The 25,634-nt window shown below is 44.0% G+C and overlaps 1 protein-coding gene across 6 annotated transcripts in view; it reads left to right on the top strand.

The window, feature by feature from the left end:
• The window catches only part of Mdm1 (Mdm1 nuclear protein), a 31,971-nt gene extending 10,780 nt beyond the window's left edge, over window positions 1–21,191 (top strand). For 2 of the 6 annotated variants that reach the window (XM_057758009.1, XM_057758004.1), the window contains exons 8-15: window positions 4,741–4,770; window positions 5,075–5,250; window positions 7,266–7,565; window positions 8,388–8,497; window positions 8,583–8,692; window positions 16,978–17,191; window positions 18,804–18,863; window positions 20,257–21,191. In XM_057758009.1, coding sequence (XP_057613992.1) covers window positions 4,741–4,770; window positions 5,075–5,250; window positions 7,266–7,565; window positions 8,388–8,497; window positions 8,583–8,692; window positions 16,978–17,191; window positions 18,804–18,863; window positions 20,257–20,369 — 1,113 coding nt within the window. In that variant the 3' untranslated portion in view covers window positions 20,370–21,191. Of the gene's footprint in view, window positions 1–4,740; window positions 4,771–5,074; window positions 5,251–7,265; window positions 7,566–8,387; window positions 8,498–8,582; window positions 8,693–16,977; window positions 17,192–17,382; window positions 17,483–18,803; window positions 18,864–20,256 lie in introns of those variants that run through there. The other 4 variants (XM_057758005.1, XM_057758006.1, XM_057758008.1 and 1 more) reach the window with 4 other exon arrangements.
• The last annotated feature ends 4,443 nt before the right edge of the window (window positions 21,192–25,634 follow it).

Raw genomic sequence — 25,634 nt, 5'->3', positions numbered from 1 at the left:
TTATCAAAGTCATTTTTTACCATCAACTATCTGATGGTTTAATCAGTTCAGCTTACATTGTTGATTTGTTTCTCATGACATTCAGACCTCCAGTCTCTCAACTGAAGGTCATTGTCCAATCAGTGATGTACATGATAGGAAGGCTGCTGACAGTTTGTGCCATTGCTGCTCGAAGGGAAGGGTGGGTGCAGCCTGAGCTCATTCAGTTTCAAGTGGGGTGCCCTGACATAGGGGAGGAACTGGGGACCTAAATAGGCCGGAGGAAAGGGCAGTTATTTCCCAGTACAGAGAGCTGAGGCTTCAAGGACAAATAGCAGAATGTTTAAATAATTAGTATCTTAAAACTGCATCCTGACAGGTTTTGACCTTTTCCATGTGCACAAGCTAAATTAAAACATTTTTGGTTAGATTATAACAGACATTATTCCCCATCTGCCCTTCCAAAGAGGATGCATTGGATGGAGAATGCGTTTGTTTAGCTCAGTGCTGAAGACCATGGCTGCAATTGTGTATCAGCCTCTGGGGGCAGCTGTTGGCCCTGTTGAGCTGCTTCCCTTCCCAGACGAATGTCCTGCCATTCCTGCCTCAGCATTCTGTTTCAGGAGGTTTCTGGATCTATTGCAGCCACTCTGAGTATTGTCTGCCTGAGCCTAGTTCAGGCCACATGGGACAGAAGAGTCGGGCCAGCTCCCATTTCATCTTGGCCGTTTGCCCGTTCACTCTGCTGAAATCAAATAAAACAGCTGAGCATCCAAAGCAGGAAAGGATGGACCCAGCTCCTGTATGGCTTCTTAGCATTCTAGGAGTTAGCACAGAGAATATCTGGGGAAGTGGGCAGGGCAGGAGAAATTGGGGAGCACAGAGCAGTGTGGCTGCTGAGGGCTTGTGGACAGGGCCTGAGGCCATGAGAAAGTCTTGTGTTAGGAAGATTCCCGGCTAGTGTGTGACTCCTTTAAGTTGGTATTTAGTCCTCAACTCTAAATGTTCAGTGGATTGAGAGGGCTTTAGAGATGTTGAGGTCAAGTGAAATTCCTTATATTGCCCCAATGGAGGAGAATGCTGTGTTGTAATTTAAGGTCTCTTTTCTTGGTTTTACCTAATATGATATCTTGATGCTGTAACCTTTTGTGAGTTGTATTAACTGTTACTGGAAGTTATAGGTATATAAATTAGGAGTGAAGTTTGTATTAACCTCTTTTATCAAAAAACTAACAGAATAACAATTCTCTATGGAATCAGTGATCAGTTTTTATTAACCAGGTTCCAGACATTTAATACTGGGCTGTATTTTGCTAAAATGCTAGATTTTTTTTCTGGACTGTTTTTTGTGGTACCTGACTATCAAGTACTCTTTATTTCCTTCCTTCCTGGCATGCTATGGTGTGTATTCTATGTATGTGTGGTGTATGCACTGCGCATACACGGCTGTGCTGTGGAAGCCAGAGCTCACTGATGGGCTAAACTGGCTGCCATTGAGTCCTTTACTGACCGGTGTTGGCAGGCACTATAGGCACGGAACCGCCACTCCAGCCTGCAATCCTTACAGTAACTCAGCTTCTGGCTCATAATCTTCTAGTTTACATACAGTCTTCTTATCTTTTCAAAATGCTGCTCTTTTGGAATCTGTTTTTGCAAATCTACTGGGTGTTCTATCCTAAGTCTCATATGCTTATTCGTGGTTTGGATGTGGTTGTCTGTTCCATAGCTGTGTAGTAAGTACCACCATTGCACTGATGTTTGATACCATTCTTAAAAGAACATTATATATTTTCTTTAATAATGGAATCTGTTTTAAGTTAATTTGTTTTTGGAAAAGAGTATGACCTTGGATTCACAGCAATCCTCCTGCCTCAGTGTCTCCCATGGAAGGCAGTACAGGCATCTGTCACAGTGGTTAGCTGGCAAGTAAATCTTTTTGACTACTTATTGATTGACTTTTGAGGACATGTAGGCCTTTGATTTTAGATAAAGATTCACATTTTAGAGCTCCTGTAATTCAGCAGATGCTATATAAGAACCATCTATGAGATTGGTCCTCATTGGGGGGCAAGATTTTTGAGAAAAAAGTTGTTCTTTTCTCTCAGTTTTTCTGAATTTGATTTTTCTGCATGTAAATTTTAAATGATTAGTTCAATTTGGGAAAAATAGTTTGGTAATGAAAATATTCTACTTACAGTGTTTAGATGGTGTGTGTGTGTGTGTGTAGGCCAGAAGAGGGCATTGTATACCCTGGAACTGGAGTTCTAAGTGGTTATAAGCCACTTGATGTGGGTTCTGTACTGAACTCTAGTACTGTGTAAGAGCAGCAAATGACTTAACTTCTGAGCCATCTCTCTACCCACTGCTTAAAGTGTTTATGTCCTGTCATTGAATAGCATTGCTATATAGATTGTTTAGTTGGGAATAATAATAACCCAGTCATTAGTTTTAGGGGTTATTTCTGGAGTCCACATTCAGTTTTTCCCTCGTGTCTGTAGAACATCTTACTGTGAGAGATGCTGGCCTCTTCACTTTTCATCTGAGTTTAGGATTTAGACATTTAAATGTAAGACACTGACATTATTACGAAGGATGGCAGATGAAGATTTGTGAGATAGAAGTGAATGGTTGTACTGGATCTCCATAAATGCCTGCTCTCCATCCTTCTGAATAATTGGTATCCAAAGAAGTTCACTGTATGCAGAGGGCTCTTCATCCACCCTCTTAGGCGTCCTTGTGAATAGGCTGCAGCCTTCTTGACTGCTCAGCTCTCAGGTCTGTGCTGATTGGAGCCCCCGTTGAACCCGCCCTTCAGTGTACACCTCACTTGTTTATTAGGGTGCAGACTGTGCCAGTGTTAGGGTGATCGTGTAGATGCAGGCCCGCGTCCTTGGTCACTGTGAGCCCACTGACTCCGAGAGTTCTTGGCTCTGGTCGCTCTCTCCCTCTGCTGCCCAGTCCACACTCTGGACAGCTGCAGAGTTCCTGCCTCGGCACCGCACAGCCCCTCCCTGCCGCACGTTCACAGGTTCCTGGAGAGAGACCCTGAGCACGCAGGGGAGTGATCCTAAGGCTTGCGGTGTTACATCTGATACATGGGCACTTCACAGCAGGTTTCCTCCTTGCTTGGAATGCCCTGTGAGCTGCTCAGCACATTTAAACCAGACGACTTAGTTCTGCCGTTGGTGTACAAACCGCTAGTGCTGATTCCCCTTGAAGTATAGGAGTTGGTAGAACTGATATATACATAGTTTATTTTTGGTGCTGAAGAAAAGTAGGATTTTAGCTTCTTCCTCAGGATATTTTCAAGTTCTCCTGCATAAGAGCGGTCTGCTGGGGTCGCGTGGTCCCTTATGCTATTGCAGGTACTCTCTGTGATGGCTCTTCCCCTAGACATGTAGTGCTCTCCTTGTTACCAGCTGTCTTCTGAGGAGCCATGGGGAGTTTCCCCAATGGCTTTTGCATCACAGATTTCATTGTTTGCTTTTCTCTTTTGCCTTTAAGTGAAGCAAGCAGTTTTAGCATGAAGTCCTGCAGCAGTACAAGAGTCTCAACCTTTATGGTAGAAAATGAGCAAATTTTAGGGCTGGAGAGAAGGCTCAGCAGGGGAAGGGCTTGCTGCCAGCCCTGACCTGATAGCCTGAGTTTGGTTCTGGGGTTCCACATGGTAGAGAGAGCTGAGTCCCTAAGGTCAGTTGTCCTCTGACCACACACACACACACAAGCACACACACATGCTCACACGCACACATGCACACACGCATGCACATGCACGCACACACGCATGCCCGCATGCATATACTACTACTACTAAAGAATGAGGCAGTGGTGATAAAGGCATAATCAGTTTTTCTTCCCCTGAAGGTTAAAACATGACACTGTTAACAGTCATACCTAAAATAAATTGTCAAGGGATAAAGGATTTTACAGAAATATGGGAATTCTGTGCTTAAAATTACAGAATTATTAATGGCAATAAAAATTGTTAAATGTAATAAACAAGATTTTTAAAGCTGGATTTTAACGGTTTAGCTTTTTGTGTTATGGTTTCTACACAGTATATTTGCATTTAGAGCAGCCAGCAGGTGGCAGTGTGATGGGTAGGATAAAAGGCTTCCCAATAGGAAGTTAGGGTTCTTTTCATAGGAAAGTAACTTATTTGCGGGTTAGGGAATGCGAAGTATTCATCATAATTTTTAAAAAATAATCTTGCTACTACTTATGAATAGACAACCATTATTTGGTAGGGATTTTTACTCAAATATATATTTAATTAGTGCTTTTTTTTTTTTTAAGTTGAGATTTTGCTGACTCCAAGGAAAACTGAGTGGTTTGGAGAGGGAACCTCAGAACTTTCAGTGGATCTTCTGTCGCAGGAGCAGCTGCGTAGAAAGCTGGGGGAGTAGCCAGGCGGGGAGTCATGACATGTCAGCACTCTTCCAGAGGTGGGGAGCTAGGGACAGCAATCAGTTACCTGTTACAGCACCATCACAGCTGGAGACTAGGGATAGCAATCAGTTACCCGTTACAGCACCGTCACAGCCAGAGATGGGGAGCAAGAAATGTGGCTGATCCTTGAGGCAGTATTGAGATGTCTTGGTTACTGAGTTAAATGTTACTAAGAATACAGGAAATAGTGATTGACAAGTTTATATATATTTAGAAGTACAAATAATAAGGTACAGCATCTCACTGACCCCCCTTAATACTTATTTATGGCGTTAACCTGTCATTAAGTATGTCTCTGTATTCCTCCCCTAGGGTTCTCTAAATGCCATGTGGTATGCAGAGGTTGGTTGCTTTTGAGTTCTTAAAAACTATAATAATGCATAGAATACTTGTACAGTTTCATTTGCAATAAAAAGTATGTTTCAGTATTTTTCTTAGCTGCCACAAATGTCTCCTTGCCTACTAGTCTGAAGTAAAGTAACTGCATTGTGCTTTAACTTAATTGTCGTAATTTCTGCTTCAAGCATAGTCTGAGGAGTTCTGTGGCTTTATTCTTGCCTTCCTTTCTCATTGGCTTTGATATGTGCTTGCCAACATTTGTAAGAGCGTTGACAGTAACAGGCGGCATCTGCACTCTTTGGTGTAGGTTAAGGAACTCCGGGAAAAGGCTGAGTCTTACAGGAAGCGAGTTCAGGGAACACATTTTTCTCGGGATCATCTGAACCAGATTCTGTCCAATAGCAACTGCTGTTGGGACGTCTCCTCAACCACGAGCTCAGAAGGAAGCATTAGTAGCAACATCCGAGCACTGGATCTTGCCGGGTGAGGTGTTCTTTGTGGATGGTGGGAAGAGTGTGTTGTAGTTTATGTACATCGTAGAATGACCCAGGGAAAATGACCTGCTACCCACGGTCTGCCTTCCAGTCAAATGCATCTCTATTGTTTAAAACTTATTCTCTATTATACTTGCTCTTTATGTTTCTGTATAAATAGTACATTATTATGGAATGCTGAATTTCACAATATTCTGTGACAACCACAGAATTAGAATGACTATAGGTTAGATGTGAAAGGACTTTAAGAAGTTAAAAAATGCAACCATAAAAACTCATGAGAGTATAAGCTAGTGACTAATATGTATTATTATATATACATGGCCTCTATTTGTAGAGAATTCTCTGCTGTTTTGAATTTTAAAGTGAACGTATTTTAACTGTAAGAAATTATACATTGATTTGTAGCAAATAAGATAGTTTTAAGTTAGAGCATACTAGTATAGTCCCATATACTAAATTTATGTATAAATTTCCTTATGTGACCCTGCTTTAAAAGTTCACAAAAGGCCGGGTGGTGGTAGTTGCATGCCTTTAATCCTAGCAATTGGGAGGCAGAGATAGGTGGGTCTCAGTGAGTTCGAGGTCAGCCTGGTCTACAGAGTGAGTTTCAGGATAGCCAGGACTACCCAGAGAAACCCTGTCTCAAAAAACAACAAAACAAAAACAAAAGTTCATAAAAATACTGTCTTTAATAATGTTTTGGAAAAATGAATCTAATATATAAAAATTCAAATCTGCATACTTGTTCACATGTATTTTGTACATGGATATGAATTTAGTTACAACAAATTAGCCTAGTTGGGGTGTTAGTCTTTTTCATGGTGAGGGTAAATAATGGCTTTGTCACCAGAAGTGCAAGCATACATGTGTGAAGGTAGGCAGACGTAACTTCCACTTATTATATTCCACAATAACTTCAATACCCAGACAAGGCCTTGTGGAAAACAAATGAAGGAAGGTTATGAACTCACTAGACAGGATAAACCGAAGCACTCGAACTCACACTAAGGTTATGAACTCACTAGACAGTATAAACTGAAACACTCGAACGCACACTAAGGTTATGAACTCACTAGACAGTATAAACTGAAACACTCGAACTCACACTAAGGTTATGAACTCACTAGACAGTATAAACCGAAGCACTCGAACGCACACTAAGGTTATGAACTCACTAGACAGTATAAACCGAAGCACTCGAACTCACACTAAGGTTATGAACTCACTAGACAGTATAAACCGAAGCACTCGAACTCACACTAAGGTTATGAACTCACTAGACAGTATAAACCGAAGCACTCGAACGCACACTAAGGTTATGAACTCACTAGACAGGATAAACCGAAACACTCGAACTCACACTAAGGTTATGAACTCACTAGACAGTATAAACCGAAACACTCGAACTCACACTAAGGTTATGAACTCACTAGACAGTATAAACCGAAACACTCGAACTCACACTAAGGTTATGAACTCACTAGACAGTATAAACCGAAACACTCGAACTCACACTAAGGTTATGAACTCACTAGACAGTATAAACTGAAGCACTCGAACTCACACTAAGGTTATGAACTCACTAGACAGTATAAACCGAAGCACTCGAACTCACACTAAGGTTATGAACTCACTAGACAGTATAAACCGAAGCACTCGAACTCACACTAAGGTTATGAACTCACTAGACAGTATAAACCGAAACACTCGAACTCACACTAAGGTTATGAACTCACTAGACAGTATAAACCGAAGCACTCGAACTCACACTAAGGTTATGAACTCACTAGACAGTATAAACCGAAGCACTCGAACTCACACTAAGGTTATGAACTCACTAGACAGTATAAACTGAAACACTCGAACTCACACTAAGGTTATGAACTCACTAGACAGTATAAACCGAAACACTCGAACTCACACTAAGGTTATGAACTCACTAGACAGTATAAACCGAAACACTCAAACGCACACTTACAGCGAAACTTTCTTGTTGTGCAGCAACCTTACAGGCCACAAGACTCCCCAGAAACATCCTTCTCCCAAACTAGAGGAAAGAAAAGTTGCCATGGGAGAGCAGTCCCCAAAAAATACCACTGGGAAGCTGGCCATGCCAGAGGCGGCCACCTTGCCTGTCAGGAGGAAGCTGGCTTGGGATGCGGAGAGCACCAACGAAGACACGCAGGAACAGCCCACGGGAGACGGGGAGGAGGAAAGGGGGAGAGACAAGCAGATCTATGTGGGCGAGCCTGAGAAACTGGACACACAGGACAAGTCTAACGCAGATAGAACGAAAGAAGGGTAAGACCCAAACTTCTCAACATAGTGGACATTCTAGCACATGACTGATGTGTGTTTGCTTCGTCACAAGGTATAGGGCTTTGCCCCTGCAGCTGTATGACTAATAAAGAAAAGGGTTTTGCTTTGACCCAGTGAAGTAGGCACTGCCACGTGGTATATGCTGTGCAGTGGCTCCGACTGGTGCTCATGGAGCACGGAAGCAGTGGGCTCCTTCAGGAGATCACAGATGTTCTCAGTGACACCCTGGTGGGGAGGACTTACAAGATTTGTAATGTGTCTGGAAGGATGGTTTCGTGGATCAAGCTGGTGTTTACTAATTTCTGATGGTTCTGTCAAGAAGGGGAGGCTACTGGTTTGTAGTGTTTTAAAGTGGTTTCTAAAAACCACTAATAACAGAGGCTGTATGTGTAGACCGCTTGGGGGCGCTCTTCGCTCTTGCTAATGGTCCGTCTTGGCTGTAGTCAAACCCTTTGTTCACTCCTGGGTGTTGCAGGAGTGTGGAACTTGGTACTGACTAGAGGGAAGATGACTTAGCCATGGATTGCTGACTTACAGTGATCGCCCCTCCTTTCTAGTACTCATCCCTTTAACTACAAATGGATTAAGAATTTTTAAAAAGATTGTTTTTAGGGCAGGGGCTTCCCTTAATAGTTGAGGCTGGCTTGGAACTCATGACTCTCCATGCCCTCCTCCTAACACTGGGATTGTAGGAGACGTCTCTTAGACAGTTCATGCTTTATTACGATCTACATAACTGATGACGTAGTTTTGATCGTAGTTTTCTGGAAGAGAGGCTTCCTAATAGATTGTTTTACCTTTCAGGTCGGAGTCATCTTCTGTTTCCTCAGGAAAGGCGGGAAGGCTTCCCACTCCGAAACTGAGAGAACTCGGCATCCAGCGGACCCACCATGACCTCACGACCCCGGCTGTTGGTAATGGTCAAACCTGCCATCCACAGTCTGCCTGTTTAGAATGTAGCTCAGTGTGACTGACGCTTGGTTTCTGTGGGTTTTCCAGGTGGGGCTGTCTTAGTGTCGCCATCTAAAGGGAAGCCTTCAGCCCCAGAGCAGAGGAAGAGAGCATCCTCTCAGGATGGCGTAGACGCTCCGAAGAGGGACCTTCCTAAGGTAGACACTTGTGTTTCAGAGGAAAGCCTCTCTTCTTGGGTTCACATGGTCTCTTGTAATAGGTGACGTCTAGACCGAGACCTCAGAAAATCCCGCCTACTGAATGTAGAAATATTACTTTTAACTTTTTGGTAGGGCAAGGCAAAGGCACTGGGGTTTATTGATTGATGTATTTGGTCTTGACATTGTATTGTTCTCACATAATTTTAGTAATGACTCATTGGGAAGGAAGGAGGAAAATGCGGTCTGTTGTCTGGTAGTTGTGTTCCGATCATGTTTCAGGCACTGCTGAGCACTGGAGATAAAAACTAGACAGAATTCCCAGGTTTCATTGAGGTTACTGTCCAGTGGAGGGCGGGGCCACAATCACGAGAGTGAAGGTAAAACACACGGGTAGGCATCAGTGATTTGAGAGGAATGAGGCAGGGGGATGAGCAGGAAGTGGTCCAGCAGGTTCTTACCGGGAGGGAGGTGTTGAAGCGGAATCTTAGGAATGAGCAGGAAGTTGTCCAGGAGGTTCTTACCGGGAGGGAGGTGTTGAAGCGGAGTCTGAGGAAGGAAGACTGACCCTGAGCATGGCTGAGACGACATCACAGATGACAGAAATGAAAGTCTGCGGTGAGAGGACACCTAGTTCATTGATACCAGCCCTGCATTCTTGTCGCCCTGGAGCAGAGAATAGCCTCCAGGGTGATGCGTCCTGAGACAGGAAGCTGCGCCAAGTTGTGTAGGGCTTTGTAGGTCATAGGAAAGGCATCCATGTTGTTTTCAGTGACATAGCGTTGGGTGGCAGAGGAGGGGCACGCTCTCCGTTCCAGAGAGGATGGACGCAGGGACCGGGCACGCGTGAGAAGCAGCCCATCACCAGACTCAGGAAGGCACGATGGTGCCTGGAGTGTGGTGAAGACCAGTTCTGGGTGCACTCTGAAGACGTCTGCAAGAGTCGTTGAAAGCTGGGATACGGCATGGGAGGAAGAGAAGAATCGGGATGAATGGGAAATTCTTGGCCTGAGCAAGAGGAGCGGAGTTGCTTTTTAAACTGAGATAGGAAAGATGGATAGGAAAAGATTTGTCAGAAAATAGCAGGAGTTCTCTGTAGGATGTATAAGATTTGAGAAGCTTATGAGCTGTATGAACAGACATGCTGATGGTAGCCAACTATGTTTTTGAAAAGTGGGCTAAGGAGAAATACTGGATGCTCTGTGTTTCACACACATACACATGTATATCTATATGCATATCCATATACATGCATATGTATATACACATACATATACACATATGTACATTAACACATATACATGTACATAAGCATATATACAAACACACACATACACATGTGTACATGCACACATATATACACACAACAGATATATATTATATAATATGCATGCACATATGTTGTGTATAACACGCATGTTTTATATGTGTGTTATAAAACATATAAAACATGTCTATATATTTTACAGGTATTTAGAGACTTAGGTGATTGAGGGGATAGGTATCGACAGTGAAGAGTAGGTGTAGACATGTCTGAGCCACAGGTTTTTGACATTAGGAAGTTGAGAAGTAACCAGGAAAAGCAAACAACCAGTGAGACAGTGATAGTCAGCTTTGTCCTGGAGGTCACAGGAAAGGAACATGAAGAAGACTGGGCTGTAGGTTGGAGGCAGAGGATTAGTCCAGCATGCACAGGTCCTGATGCAGTCTCTAGTACTGCTATTGAGGGAGTGTTTATCCTGGCCTGGAGAGATGGCTCAGTGACTAAACTGCTTGCTGTCTTCCAGAGCACCTGAATGTGGGCCCCAACACCCGCATCAAGTGCCTGGCAACAGCTGGGAGCACCATCCCCTGGGGATCCAGTGCTGTCATCTGGCCTCTGCATTCACAAGTACACCCAAATGTGTATGCAGGCACACACAAATAAAAGTAAGAAAAACGAGAGTTAGTGCAGCTAAGTCGGGATGAGATTTAGACGTAAGTTAGAATCTTGTAAAAGCCTAAATGCAAGAGATTAAATAGAAAAGAAAGGGGAGAGTTAGAGAAAACCATTGCGGGTCGGTCTGTCTATCTGTCTATCTATCTATCTATCTATCTATCTATCTATCTATCTATCTATCTATCTATCTCCCTACCTACCTACCTATCATCTATGTATGTATGTATATGTCTATTATCTGTCTGTCTGTATTTGGTAGTTGCAGGAGTTGATCCCAGGGCTGTGGGCATGATTAGCAAATGCTGTACTGTTGACTACATTCCCAGCCTCCAGAGACAATTCTTTCCAGTGCTGTCTCCAAGAAAGCAAAGAAGGAGCAAGTGGGCACACAGTGACTCCAAAATGGGAAAGACAACAGAGTGCTCACCCATGCCTCATCTATGGGGGGAGGGCAAAATTGTTAAGTTGTTGAGTAGAAGAAAGGTTTTAGGTGCCTGGAGAGCAGCCGGGCGGTGTCAGGCACACCCCAGCCCCTTTGCGTTACAGAGGGAGGAGCAGCCGGGCAGAGAGCCGATGAGCACAAAAAGCTGTGAGAGGGAGCATTGAGAAAGAAAGTCTTCTGAACATGTCTTGGGGTGTGGGGAAAATGTCCTTGCCGAGAATGAGTTTGAGAAAGAGCCAGTTGATCTTTTAGACCGAGGAGAGGAGGCATTAAAGTGTCAAGTCAGAGAGTGAGAGAGGGATCCAGGGAAACTGTGTGGCGCAGGGCACTGTTAGGGCCGTTAGGGCTAGTGGTCACACATTCAACGGAAAACAGCTTGCATTGCTGTGTCTTTTCTCCTGATGTGTTTCGTTACAGCAATGTAGTAAGTTGGTTTAACTGGACTTATGATATGTTTTGCTAAGAGCAGGACAGAATGAGAAAGGAGATATTGAGGGCAGCGATGGCAGTGATTGACTGTGGGAGTCGAATAGGCTAGGGAGGAGCACTGCTCAGAGTGGATGGGAGAAGATCGGTGGAGGGAAGGGCTTCTCAGATTGCAGTAGCACCGGGGATTAACAGGACTTGGTTAACGTTGCCCCTTAGTGGAGTTCCATCTGCACCTGTGTAAGGGCACACCCACACGTAAAAGGTAGCGAGTACGGTGAGGAACTGATAACGGAGAGGTAGTTTCCCGGGAATGTCGGGCGTCACGTAGAGTGAGAGGCTGAAGTGTAATGGAAGCCCTTTTGAGGAGATGCTGAAAATTGTGTGGCTTGGCTTCTGGTCAGCTCCAGAGGGCAGGGTGGAGTTTTGAGGGCGTGAGGAGAGGTCTGGGATGGGTTGGGAGCATCCTAGGTATCTCTGCTTAGACAGACCCGGCTCATGTGTGACGTGGGTGCTGTTGTTGCAACAGACCCCACCATGTGTGACGTGGGTGCTGTCAGAGCGACAGACCCAGCTCATGTGTGACGTGGGTGCTGTCGGAGCGACAGACCCAGCTCATGTGTGACGTGGGTGCTGTCGGAGCGACAGACCCTGGCTGTTTCCTGCTGCTCATTTGCACATCAGCCCCCAGAAGAGAATGCAGCAGTAGGGATTCGGGGGTGGAGAAGAACAAGGTGGGTTGCCACTTGTCTCAGGTGCCCTCTGTCTGCCGGAAGTCCATGCTGGTGTCTAGCTGAGGCAGCTGGGCACAGAACCTGTCTGGCCTCTGGGACTGATCTGTAGGTGTATTTGCATGTATTTTTCTCATTGGTTGTGAAATTAGTTTTTTCAGTGAAGAGTGGACTAACACTATTTTAACGTTTTAGTGCCAGTCTCTCCCTCACGGGGCACTCAGTACAATTCATGTTTGTACCATCAACTGGATAGAAAGCCGCCATGTGAATTCCTGCCACCCACATGCCAGGGTTGCCCAGGAAGTGGATTTGGCTCTTTTATCGCCTGGGTAGAGGAATCATGGAGCTTGGTACATACAGTGTCTTATTGATTTCTTGTAAGACCTACTGTTGCATAGGAAATTACAGTCGCAGCCTTGAAAATGGTTCTTTATTCAGTTATCCCTGAGGAGAACATGATTTTTACAGTAGGGATTAGGGGACGTTGTTCACTATGGACCTTACATTGTATACCTTACGCTGTGGGTTATTAGGGCCGCAGCAGCCTGAGTGTGTGAGTGTTAACTGATTGAGTCTTCAGACTGACAAGGCCATTGTGTTCTCTTAGGGACTGGAGTTAGTGTCATGGCTCCCTCCTGCTTGAGTAGAATTTGAGTTTAGTTGATTTGTCCCATGGTTTTAACTCCTAAATAATGCTGTCTCACAAAACTTGACAGTTTCATGGTTTTGGTTTGTTCATTAAGAAATGTTTTCTTGTTTATTTTGTTCTTTAGGTTTTTTTGAGACAGGGTTTTGCTACATAGACCAGGCTGGTCTTGAACTCACTATGTTTAATGACTCTCTTACTAGGGCGACAGAATATCTAATCCATTTCCTCCTTTTTTAAAAAATTCAGTTTTAAATTTATATTTTTTATGTCTATGGTTGTTTTCACTGCATGTATGTCTGTATGCTGTGGGCATGCCTAGTGCCCCTAGGGTCCAAAGAAGGCATTAGGTCTCCCTCTTACCGGAGTTACAGATGGCTGTGACCCTACATGGGGTGCTGGGAATAGAACCAGGGTTCTCTGCAAGAGCAGCCAGTGCCTTTAACTGCTGAACCAACTCTCCAGCCCCCATTTCCTGTTTCTTTAGCACACACCGACAGTCCTGCCTCAGCCTCCTGAGTGAGTTGTAGGGACTATAGGTGTGCATCACCTTTGCCTCTGGTCCTGTAGATGGTGTTAGGAAGCAGGTGTGCAGCAGCTCGCTTTATCTTGCGGATGTTACCTTACCCATGTATGCACGTGCTGGATGCCGTGGCTCTGATGTTAACAGTAGGCCTTGGAGAACCTACAGCCTTGGGAGGAACTCCCATCAATCAGTCAGACAAAGTAAAACTGTAAAATCAAAAACTAGCAGGTCTTCCAAGCTGGATTATTTAGTGCTTTTCCCTAAGGCATTAGCCCAGTGGAGGACTTCTTGAGGCCGGGGATATAGCTCTGTGGCGGGGCTCTTGCTTAGCACAGGGAAATTTCTTTGAAGTCAGGGGTGTTCTTAGAAGTCATAATTCACCTGCAATAGATGCATCGGATCTCTAACCTGGTTAAAAGGACAGAAGAGAGGAGCATGGTACGTGGCTTGTACAAAATTCCCAGGCAGGAAAGAGCACCTTTTTGTTGTGCTTGGGAAGCAGCCCTCCAGGTTCCCTGCCAGCAGCTCTCTCCTCAGTCAGCCTGGCCGAAGCGGTACACACTCCACGCACAACCCACCCCTCGGAGGGCACTTGCAGATTATTCACAGCGTTTCTTCCTGCTGGCCCAGGGTGTGGCAAGGATCATGGCATATCACAAACTAGCGAAGAAAGTAGTGAGACGTTCCCATTATCTCAGAAGCGTGAGGGCCACTGAACCATCTAGGTAGGCGTTCTGCCACTGAGGGGCATACTTTGCCTTGAAGTAGTTTTGGTGTGGTTTGTGTGTCTACAGTGGACGGAAAGACCAGTGTCCAGAAAGGAGACGCTGGTATCGGGGACCAGTGCAGGATGCACAGGTAGACATGGGGACATTGGGGCACTGTCAAGGAAGGTGTCATGTCATATCTGAATGGGTCGGATAGTCAGGGAGGAAACTGAGTTGCCTGTGGTTTTCTGTCTGTCCAACAGGACTGAGGGGAGGATAGATACTGAGTTAAAACTTCTAAGCTTATTTTGGAGAGGAACATAAGGAATTTTATCTTTGTCTACTTCCTTTCGTATTTAACGGTTCCTCCTGTGTGCCAGGCACTGTCCTAACATCTGGGGACATCTGGGGACACAGCTTCCTGACTTTGTGAAAGAAATAGACTAAGGATCTTTTTAAGGAAGTGGTTTCAGGTAGGAAGAGGTGCTGTGAATTAAACTCGGTGACCTCTGAGGGATGGGCGAGGCTTTGTGGTTGGGGCACTTGGGTGGGTGCATGGGGTGGGTGAGACCCGACTGAGGGGGAGGTGCTGGCAGGGAACCTGGCAGGGTGTACCAAGGCAGAGCACAAGGTATGGCCTTGTTTGCTCCTGGGCTGAGTTGTTGAGTTTCTTCTGTTTTTATTCACATTGTTAGTTACATGTAAATAGCATAATGTGCTCTATTCTGGTGTTCTTACACACGTGCTCCTCGCTGCCTCCGCTTCTTCACCTCCATTCCCACTAATCCCCTCCTCCCATCGAATCCTCCTTCCTTCTCTCTACTTCCTTCCCTTTCTCTTACCACCACCCCTGTGTTTTTATTTTTGGTGTGACCCCACCCCCCACTGGTTAGCGTTTCTTACAGAATCCCAAGTGTGTTGTTACTCACAAGAGCACTGACTGCCACACCCACTATTAGTCACTCTGCTCACAGTCTCTCCCTTCCCAGAGACCATAGCTGTCTAAAGACACTCCAGGAGAGGGAGCCCCTCCACACAGCTTCCATTTTGTACCCTATGTCCCTGAGGAACAGTACTGAGTTTTAGAGGGGAGGTGAGAGGCGGGCCTAGAGAGAAAAGAGATAGGAAGTGGGGTGACAGGGTGGGTAGGGGAGGCGTTTGGATGTTTGTCCTAAAGGCACTGGGGAGCCCTGGAGAGCTGTAGTGGATCTCACTCACAGGGTAAATCAAGTCACTGGCTGCTGTGGCGAGAGTGGGAACAGTGGGCCAGTGAAGAGGCCCGAGGCTCACAAACACATCGGTCAGTCTCGTGAAGCCCGGGGATGCCGTCAGTTAAAGTGTTTTGTAGCTTTCATTCAGCTTTTTTTAGCAGTGGTAAAACCAAGGTGACAGAGTTGTGAGCCACAGAGGAAGGAAAGACTTCACCTTTAGTGTGACTTGTAACTCCCTAAGTGTACGGAGTAAGGGGAGGTCAGTGGGAGATCAGTGGTCTTCTACCCGGGAGGAAGCTATCCACTTGAAGTCATGGAAAATGCATAAATGTCCCATCCATGGGCTCAGATGAGGGGAGGAGGAGCGTTCGGGGTGACTAGGTCTGTGCCTGTGTTTGCAATCTGTGGAACTCTGGGCTAAGCTGCGCTGTCACTGTGGAAATCCGGTCACAGTAAGAGAAGGATTGCCTCCATGCCCGCTGTCTATAGTGTATAAATAATTGCTATCCTACAGGCAGGGTTTCATAACTTATTTTTTTTTTGTTTTTTTATGTGCTAGTTTTATTTCAGATTGTATACATCTTTTTCTGATTACTTTTTTCTTACTTAGCTGCACTGCAAACATATTTTTGCACCATTAAGCATCATTTATTTTAATCTATAATTAAAAATTCTAGAGCCAGATACTATTACCCAAATATAGTTTTCAGATGTATATCATTTCATTTTTATTTCTAATTAATATAAAGAAACCCATCTGTCAGCTACATTTTGGTTTAGAACACTATTATCCTCTCATGTCATTATTTCCCAAGTATTTTTTTTAAATATTTATTTATTTGTTATGTATACAATATTCTGGCTGTGTGTATGACTGCAGGTCAGAAGAGGCCACCAGACCTCATTACAGATGGTTGTGAGCCACCATGTGGTTGCCGGGAATTGAACTCAGGACCTTTGGAAGAACAGGCAAAGTTCTTAACCACTGAGCCATCTCCCCAGCCCCTTCCCAAGTATTAATATAGCATTAATGCAGGCACAATTGTTTTTGTTTTGTTCTTTGAGACAGGGTTTCTCTGTAGCTTTGGAGCTGTTCCAGAACTTGCTTTGTAGACCAGAGCAGACACAATTTAAAGTTTATGTTGTGTCTTTCTGGGCTCTCATAAAGGGTGAGCCCCAGTAAGTCTGTAGAAGGTTCCTGTCTTTCTACGTCTGTGTCATTTCTGTAATATTGTGTTCAGTTCACTTCTACAGTTTGGTAAATGAACAGTTAGTACTTCAGTGCTTTTATTTTGTGATTTAGTCTCACATCTATCTGAATTACCGGTGAATGTCTTCTTCTGCTTCGTGATGAAGCTTGCCTCTTCCTGCTTCTAAGGAGGGACAATTGGAGCGTGATAATAATTCACCATTACTCTGTCTTCCCGCGTTTGTCTTTTCAATGCGTTGTTAATGTATATTTTGTCTTTCAGTCAGCAGGTTTGTTTCTCTATGCTGGTGGTTATGCACGTAGCCTTCTCTCTATGGACTCTGTGTCCCTCTCCCCCATCTTCTGTAACTTGTGACCGTTCTGTGTTTGAACGCTGGCCCCCTTTTTTACTTTTACACACACATGTGCATCTTTTTTTAAATTTAATTTCTTTTTGTCATCTAGACAGGAAACCACCGTGCTATGTCTCTGCTGACTTCTCCTGCTGCTGGCATCAAGACAGTTGATCCCCTGCCTTTGCGGGAAGACTGGGAAGCCAAAGTTCCAGAATATCAGACAAACACCCCTGGGCAGCATTCCACCCCGGGTTTCCTACCTTACTGGCATCCTTCCAGCAGGATCCAAGGCCGTCTGCGAGACCCTCAATTTCAGCAGAATGGTGAGTATTTTAGCTTTAATTTCTTGTCTTTTTAAGATAAAAGTGTTAAATGACAGCAAAATGCTGTAGGAGAACCGCACAACAGAATTCTGTCGTTTATCTGTTTTTCATTTCTTTTTTTTTTATATAGTTTATAATGGCTCCTGCACTGTCTCTCTCTCCTTTTTCCTTCCCTCTCTCCCTCCTTTCAGCAAGGCCTCAGGAGGTAGCCCAGGCTAATGGATTTCTGTGAACGGCAGATCTCCTTCCTGGATACCGGCCTGTGCTGCTGTAGCCAGCTCCACACTCCAGTGTCATAAAGTGAGAGGAGTCGCTCATGTTCTCCCAGGGCACGTAGATCTGGTTGCTCTGCTGTTTGAGCCTCCTTCCGTCACAGTTGGGAATCCTGCGGTCTCCATTCTGGAGCTGTCGTGTGTGGTGTTTTCTTTCTGGTGGCCTCGGGATGGTCTGTTCATACCCCATGCTACTGATACTTTACAGCCAGCATCCCCTAAGCAGGTGGCCCCTGAAGACCTTTCAGCCTGGTCAGTTCCTCGCTGCTCTGCCTCTCTGCTGTCCCTGTTCTCTGGCTCCAGGGCATCTGGCCACAGCAGCACTGATGACCCCTTAGACAAATCTTTAGTCCACTCTTGGGAGACGCGGTCATCAGCTGTGTAAGTGTAAAGACATTGTGATATAGCTGTTGCATAGCAAGCTTTTCAGAGTCCTGTGTGTGCCTCCTCCAGCCCCTGCCTGCTCCATCCCAAACCCCACATCACTGGTGACTGACAGACAAGCGGACAGACACATGATCTCTGCTTCTTAGTTTCTCTACTCTCCCCACTTAAGACTTAAATTATGTACTGGCCTCCTCTGACTCTTTCCAATCTCTTAATGTGGTTGTTGTTTCCTTGTCTTTCATTTTTTTTACCCCTGTGGGCTTCTGCTCTCTCTCTCTAAATGTGTGTATTGAATTTTTCATCTCTTACTAGAGGCCTATGTTTCTTTGAAGTTACACCAATGTTATCATTGTGAAGAATTAGGAGCTTATTCACAGTTTATGTACTTGCTAAACACATTAAAATTACCCATTGGCCTTTTGATGTAGTAGTTTCTATCAATATACAAAATTAATTGATAAGTATGTCTCTAGAACAGTGGTTTTCAACCTGTGAGTCATGACCCCTGTGGAGTCATGATCTTTTCATAGGGGTCACATATTAGATATCCTGCATATCAGATATTTATATCATAATTCCTAACAGCAAAATTATAGTTACGAAGTAGCAACAAAAAGATTTTGTGGTTGGGGTCATGACGTGAAGAACTGTATTAGGGTTACAGTGTTAAGAAGGTTGAGACCCACTGCTGAAGAAGCTGGGAAGTGCATGATAGAGAGGAGCAGCATCTAGTGAAGGTCTCCTTCTCCATCATCTCCTGGCAGACAGGTGAGAAGGAAGGACAGACCGTCCCTGGTACTGCCTTAGGTCACACCTTCTCAGGTGTCCTAATGCTATCGCAACAGCACTTCAGTTTCACATGAATTTTGGAGGGGGCAAATATTGAAACAGTTGAGTTAACATGTGATGTCTGGTGGCTAAAGAATGATGCCTTCTGCCTTTCTTTCTTTAAGTGGGGAAGCCAAGGATGAACAGTTTGCAGTTACCGTCACCTGAAGCCTTTAATGACGAAGGTATTTCAATACTTACCATCAGCACCAGCTCTTTTGTCAGGCGGTCTGTAGCATATGATCTCACATTTGGCTGGCACTGCAAGGACCGCAGAGGACTCCTGTAGACATTTTTATATTAGGTCTTTGAGACCTTATTTATGACAGGGATGGAATTATTCCTAGCTTACACAGGAGCCATGTGAGGCTGTGTGCTGAGGAGTCTCCCCAGCAAATGTGTGCCTCCCCTCAGCAGAGGCCATGGCTCTGCCTGCTTCCATCTGCCTGTCTCAGAAATTTGGCCCGATGTTAATCCGTATTTTTTTCAAATGCCTACATATTCTTATCATTTTTAATCCCAAAATATGTGTAATTAATAAAAATAGACCCCCTTTCCTCTTGTATACTCCTGTATACTCCTCCTTTTTCATCCTTTGAAGGAGGAGTTTGGATCTTGAGGTGACCGTTCACAATAACTGTTGTCCCGTCCTGAGCCCTTACTGTAATCTGTAAAGTGCCGATAAGTTCCTGAAGGTTTTAACTTTGAGTTGGGAAATAAATTTGAACTTAATGCTCTTTACACTGGCAGCTAAGTATATTAGAAGTTTTTTTTTTCTCTTTTAGCAAGTTTGCAACTCCTTATTCAGTGAGCACAAGTTGTGTTTTGGGTCTAGTTCTGCCTTTGTCTTGTTGATGAAGACGAGTGTTTGTAAACGTGATGGATTTGTTCACTCAGAATGTGGGATTTCAGTGCCTAGAGGTGGTAGCTTATTGCCAAATAATTTTTATCTCCATTTAGTGAGACTTTCAAAAAGTGACATAATGCCATGTTAAAATAGAGCATTTAATAAGACTTATTTTATTATTTTTGATAATGTATGTGAGCGTGTGCATTTGCATATAGGTACCCTTAAGGCCAGAGGTGTGGCGATCGCTTGGAATTGGAGCTGCGTGTGGTCGTGAGCCGCCTGATGTGGGTGCTAGGGATTGAACTCAGGACCTCTAGAAAAGCAGTGTGTGCTCTTAGCCACCGAGCCATCTTCCGGCCCTGGCAGTCTGCTTTCTTAGTTGAAAGTCTTTTCAGTACGAATAGCCATTCTTTTGAAAGCAGGATAAGACATCTCAGGATGAGTTCTTTCCCAGTAATACCGAAATCATAAGCTGTGTGTAGCTAACGACACTATAGGATTTCTAGGATGTGAAAAGGTTTCTGCTCACATCGTCATGTTTGACCTGTGATCACCGTAGGAGACTGCCATGAACTATGATGAGTTAAACTCTCCATTTACCAGTTCCCTTGTTTTCTGATAGATCCAGCGTTGCTATTGATGCGGTAGTTTTGATTTCTGTTACTAGTACATTATTGTTCTGAGGCGATTTCCATCGGGAATGTAATCCTGGGATTCTCTCGTTACAGATGCAGACAGACTGTCTGAGATTTCTGCCCGCTCTGCCGCTTCCAGTCTCCAGGCCTTTCAGACTCTAGCGCGGGCTCAGAAAAGAAAGGAGAATTTCTGGGGCAAAACATAAACCTGCTCTTCTTATCTGGAGATGTACCAGCATCATCTTTCCTTCCTGCTCACTGTGCTAGGATGTTCAGAGTGTTTTATTTCCTTCTGCTACTTCCAACTTACATTATTTGATTTTTAAGTAGCTCATCATACCCAGAAAATTTGAATGCAGGAGTATCTAAATTTAACCCTTTGAGAATTCTTTCCTGTTTATCTGAATACGAAGACATGGATTATGTAGTTTCTCACATATTCTGCCTTTTATGTCAGGTGTCGGGGGTGCCTGGTGGAAGTGTGAATATCACCTGTCCAGAGAATATTCTAAAGGGATAAAATTAAGTCACAATCAAGATCTCCCAGATTATATTCCCTCTCAGAATGCTTTTAGCATTTGTATAGCCGTAGACGTCATGAAGGGAGTCTGCCATTCCTTTGACTTTGACTTCAGCGTTTTTATTAGCACTTTCTGTACACAGTGGGAGAATCATACTTTGAAATCCGGCTGTATATATTTTTCTTATTTATGTAACAAAATTTTCTGAGAGAATATGTATATTTTTGATCCTTTGTGTATTCTGTTTGTACAATAACTGACATACATTTGAATAATGTCTAGATTTTGAGGAATTATTTGTGTAATGGAGAATTAAAACTTTGTAGACATTTAAAAATGAAAATTAATTGTGCTTGGCTTCTCCAAAATGTTATCATGTGGAATAAATGCCTGTTAGAAGCATCTCCTAGAATTGGTTAACCAAAGATTACACTATGTTTGCAGCTGTCAAATGCAGTGGGACAGTCTGCAGTTTTTTTTTTTTTTTGTACAAATACAGGATTTTAAAAGCATATTCATTAAAAACAATTTCTCAACAATTTTGTGATTCTATTTTTTACTTCTAGGACATTTAACATTTAACTGTTTACAAATCAGTATAGATTTAAGTTTCTGATAAGAATGGGCTTTATAAACATGTTATTCAAATCTCTAAAATAGTATGTCTTTTTTCATTTATTGTTTTCTCCATTTATTTACCAAGAGAGGGTCTCTCTAGTTTCTAAGGCTGGCCTCAAACTTAAAATCCTCCTGTGAAAGCTTCCTCAGTGTTGGAATGACAGGCAGGTGCCATCTTGCAGTCACATCCCCCAAATGACGTGTTTGGAAGTTCGGAGCCCATCTGATAGCACTGTTGGGAGATGATGGAGACTCCAGCAGGTCGGGCCTAGCTGAAGAATCAGCTCCCCGAGCTTTGCCTCTGAAGGGTGTATTTTGTCCCAGGCATCAGCCTTTGCCGACCTGTGCAGATCTGGGTGGGAGACCTTGTAGAATGAGGCTGCCTACGGTCTAATACTGCAGACAACGCCAGCTTCGTATTCTTGTATACATGGATGTAACTAACAAAGAAAGCAATGGTCCAAGGAAGGTAGTTTGAGTTCAGAAAAACATGTAAATAAATGCCAGAAAGCACATACTAAATATGAACAGAACAGCCCTTTCCCAGAATAGAGCAACTTAAACAGACTTGCCTGGCACGCACTATAGGTTATATCTGGGAAGCAGGAAAGCAAGGCAGAGGCCATACCCAGATCCAGGGTACACTGGGGTCCGCACCCAGCACATCCCTGTACCAGATTGGGTCCTATAGCTATGTTCTGACATCCAACAAGAATAAACGTGTCTTAGAAATCAAATGTAAATGTTTAACACGGCATGAAATCACATCCAAGAACAAACCTGGCGACAAAATGCGCCTGAGGTAAAGAGCTGCCCTTCTCCTGGAGCCTCTCTCACAGTTCAGCCCTGGGCATTGTTCGTCGTGTGTCGTTCTTTTGACCGTGTTCTGACACCCAGGTGCTGGCTTTCATAGTCTGAGCTTCCTGGCTGCCGGGAGATGAGTTCTTGGCTCCATCAGGTCTGCATTTCCGTGATGCTGTCTCGCTGTTGGGCCAAAGCAGAGGAGACAGCCTACCACGGGCTGTAACTGAGTCAAAACCAGGGTTTTCTCCTTTTTGTCACAGTGGCAAAGTTGACAATAGAGTAGTGTAGATAAAATATTCAGAATTATCAATGCCCGTGGATTAGAAATAAAGTTGTTTGGTTTGATGAAAACTACTTTGTAGATGAGTGGTTTACACTGAATTGTCAGCGATCTTATGTTGTTAGAAAACTATAAAGAACTATAAGCGTGTGAATATTTGCCTCCATTCCACTGACTTCTGAAAGAACTGGCCATGAAAATTTCCTGAGCCACTAAATACAGAAGGAATAAGGACTTCGAATCTGGCACAACTTGGCTTCAGTGCACAGATTATATCTGTGCAGCTGGTTTCTGAGGCTTGTGGGCTCTTAGTTTGAAACTCACTGTCGCTGGAAGCTCAAAGGTGTTTTCTTCCTCAAAGATTGCTTCATTTTGTTGGTTCCCAGTGGCTGGGAGCAAATCTGTAGTCAGTACAGACTAATATTTGGTTACATCCATTACAGTTATCTGGCCTCAGTCTATGAGCTATCAGGTTAGGGATGGTTCTCACAAGCCTAGCATGACTCTGTGATGCTTTGGATCTGCAGTATATCACTAGCTCCCTCGATCTTAAAAACTTCTTCTGCAGTCCCAGGGAGAGAAGTTTTGGAATCATTATTGTTTCAGCACTAGAGTAGGTGCTTGAAGGACACACATTTGAATTGACTGTGTACTCTTAATAAGAGGCAATGAAGTTTCCTAGTACTGAGAAGGAGCTGTGGATGGGAATTCATTTTCAATCGATCTTATTTAGGTCTACTTTAATAAACTGATACTGTTATGTCTTGCAGAGTTTGGACAGGTAAACACACCTGAAAACAGTGCAGCCATCAAGATGTATTTCTAACCTGTGTGCCCTAATTTTCCTTTTGTCAAGTCTGTTCAATGGCAGGTACAATGTTAGTCTGGTTTTCTCTTGTATTCTTGAGATCATTCATGTTTTGGTGTGCATTTTTTTCTAATTTATTCACCTTCTGGCAAACTTTGGGTTTCTTGCAGTTTGAGGCTAGACCAAATACATTTGCTCTTCACATCTTGAGCCCCTGGTGGAGCTGTGCTTTCCACTGTCTTCAGAACCACTCAGTGAACTCTGCCTTATTTGTTGTTAGTAGATCTCCCTCCATCCCTGAGACAGGGTCTCTCTATGTAGTCATGGCTGACCTGGAACTCATAGACTCACCCCGGCCTTTGCCTTGGACTAGATACATGGTAAGACGATGTCTGGACTGAGTCTGAATTTGTTGAAGCATATGTGTTAGAGGAACAGGATAGTCAAATGGGTATTATACCTTGGTGACTTGGCATTTTTGTCTAAATTGGCATTTCCTGAGCCATACTTAGGAGTGAACATTTAAGTCACTGTGTAGGGTTTTCCCCCAGAGCTCCCACTCCTCCCCTGCCCCACTCCCAGCCCCACGTTCACTCTAGGAGCTGGCACTCTCCATGGTTCTCTTGTTGAGAACCCAGTACAGGCACACACATGTGCGTCTTACCTCTGGTTTCCTATGGAATCTGAATTCCAAGTTAAAGACATTTGAGGAATGATTAAGAACCTGATAAATATGTTTGGTATGTTGTTAGGAAAGGTTATGTAATTTAAGCAGAATCATGTTCACTTTATAGAGAAAACAAGTTTAATGACTTGGTCCAAGAGCCCATTGGCTCGTGAGTTATGTCTAGATCTTCTTACTTGAACTCCACCTACGCTCCCTTCTCTGAAGCGTTCGTGCTCAGATGTAATACCTGCTATGAATCAACTACTTCTGGTTGATTCATTCGGGAGTTAACTTTTCTCTTCGTCTTCTTGGAAGGTAAAATACCTTCCTGTTTTGAGTCAAGAAAACAAGACAATGTGGGCAGGGAATTATGAAATAGATGGACTCCACCAGAATGGAAGCAAGTTAACACACAAAGCCAGCTGTCCTATAGGGCGGTGTCCAGGCTGGCCTTCTCCTGTGCACCTTTGCTGTGGCTGTGTATAATTGCAGTAGACAGCATAGTTTCAAAAGCTATTGATCCTTCTGAATGTTTACCAAAGGAACAAACAGTCTAAATGGTGGCTGATCATAGAAGTGTTCATATTGGATCTGGGAATATGTTTAGCATGCTTTTACATGTGCTGGGCCATAGTCTGAAGGTATTTAGGAACTAGTGTTTGTCAGGCTACCGTAATATAAATGTTCTACTTCCCAAAAGTATTTGCAGGGAACAGCACAGTCCCAGCTATTGGACATTAGAGTTCTGCCTGTGGTGCCTCCTAGCTTGCCCCTCCAGTTGACCTTGCAGTGCAAAGCAGGCAGTGGGCGCTTCAGCTTCATGCTGATGAGCTTTCGTGGCAGCACCGACCTTGACCAAGGCTAGAGACACCTTTTTTCCTATGTTGAACGTAAGCACACAAAGACCCATCCGCCACTCTCACTTTCAGAGTCAAGTTTCCTTAGTCCCATTTTGTATTTCTTTCTACTCTGATGCTTCCAAGCAAGGGGCAGCTCCCCAGTCCCAAGAGCTCTGGCACAGCAGGTGAAAACAAGCAATTGACCTTGAGGTGGCATTTTCTTTCTGCCAAGGGCTCATTCACTAGTCTAATTCATTTTATGATACCCCAGACTCTGTCAGAGCATTTCCTTGGAAACAGTGAGAAATAAGGACTTAGGGAGACACTAAACTACCTTTGAGGTCCTGATGCCAATAGGTATAGTGTTAGTGGAGGAATTCGCATCAAGTTAAACAATGAAATGCTCAGATGACGCTGTGAAATTTCAGCATATATTCTATGTCTGATAGTAGGTTAGAGCGAGCTACAGACCCATTGTTAAGTCTCTGTAAATCTGTGATAGTTGCTAAAGCACTAATAGTTTGAGACTGCTCACATCAGCAAGCTGTGTAAATCATCCTTTCTATTTCCCTCCCAGAGAAGCAGTGTAGGTGCTCCCCACTGCGTGTTCTGACCATGGCTACTACTCCTGTGTCGTTTGCCTGATGGAAAACATCAACTTCAGGAAATAAGCAGCAGCTGTAATGTTTATCACACCACACACCCCTTGGTGTATACAAAGAAATGCTTTAGTTTTCTTTCTTGGGTGAAATCCATCTAGAATTTCCAATGGCCACCAGTGGATTTCCAGAAGGACATTCACGGTAATCCTATGAACCAGCCCAGAGATGACCCCGAAATTCTGTGTGTATAATCAGAGGAGTGGTTCTCATCCTTCCTAAGTCTGTGATTCTCATTTTGTGCTGACTCGCAACTATAAACTTATTTTCATTGC

Source organism: Chionomys nivalis, chromosome 25, assembly GCF_950005125.1.
Source record: "Chionomys nivalis chromosome 25, mChiNiv1.1, whole genome shotgun sequence".
NCBI classification, from domain to species: Eukaryota; Metazoa; Chordata; class Mammalia; order Rodentia; family Cricetidae; genus Chionomys; species Chionomys nivalis.
Note: the sequence above shows the minus strand (reverse complement) of the source record. Positions and strands in the feature narration are given on the sequence as shown.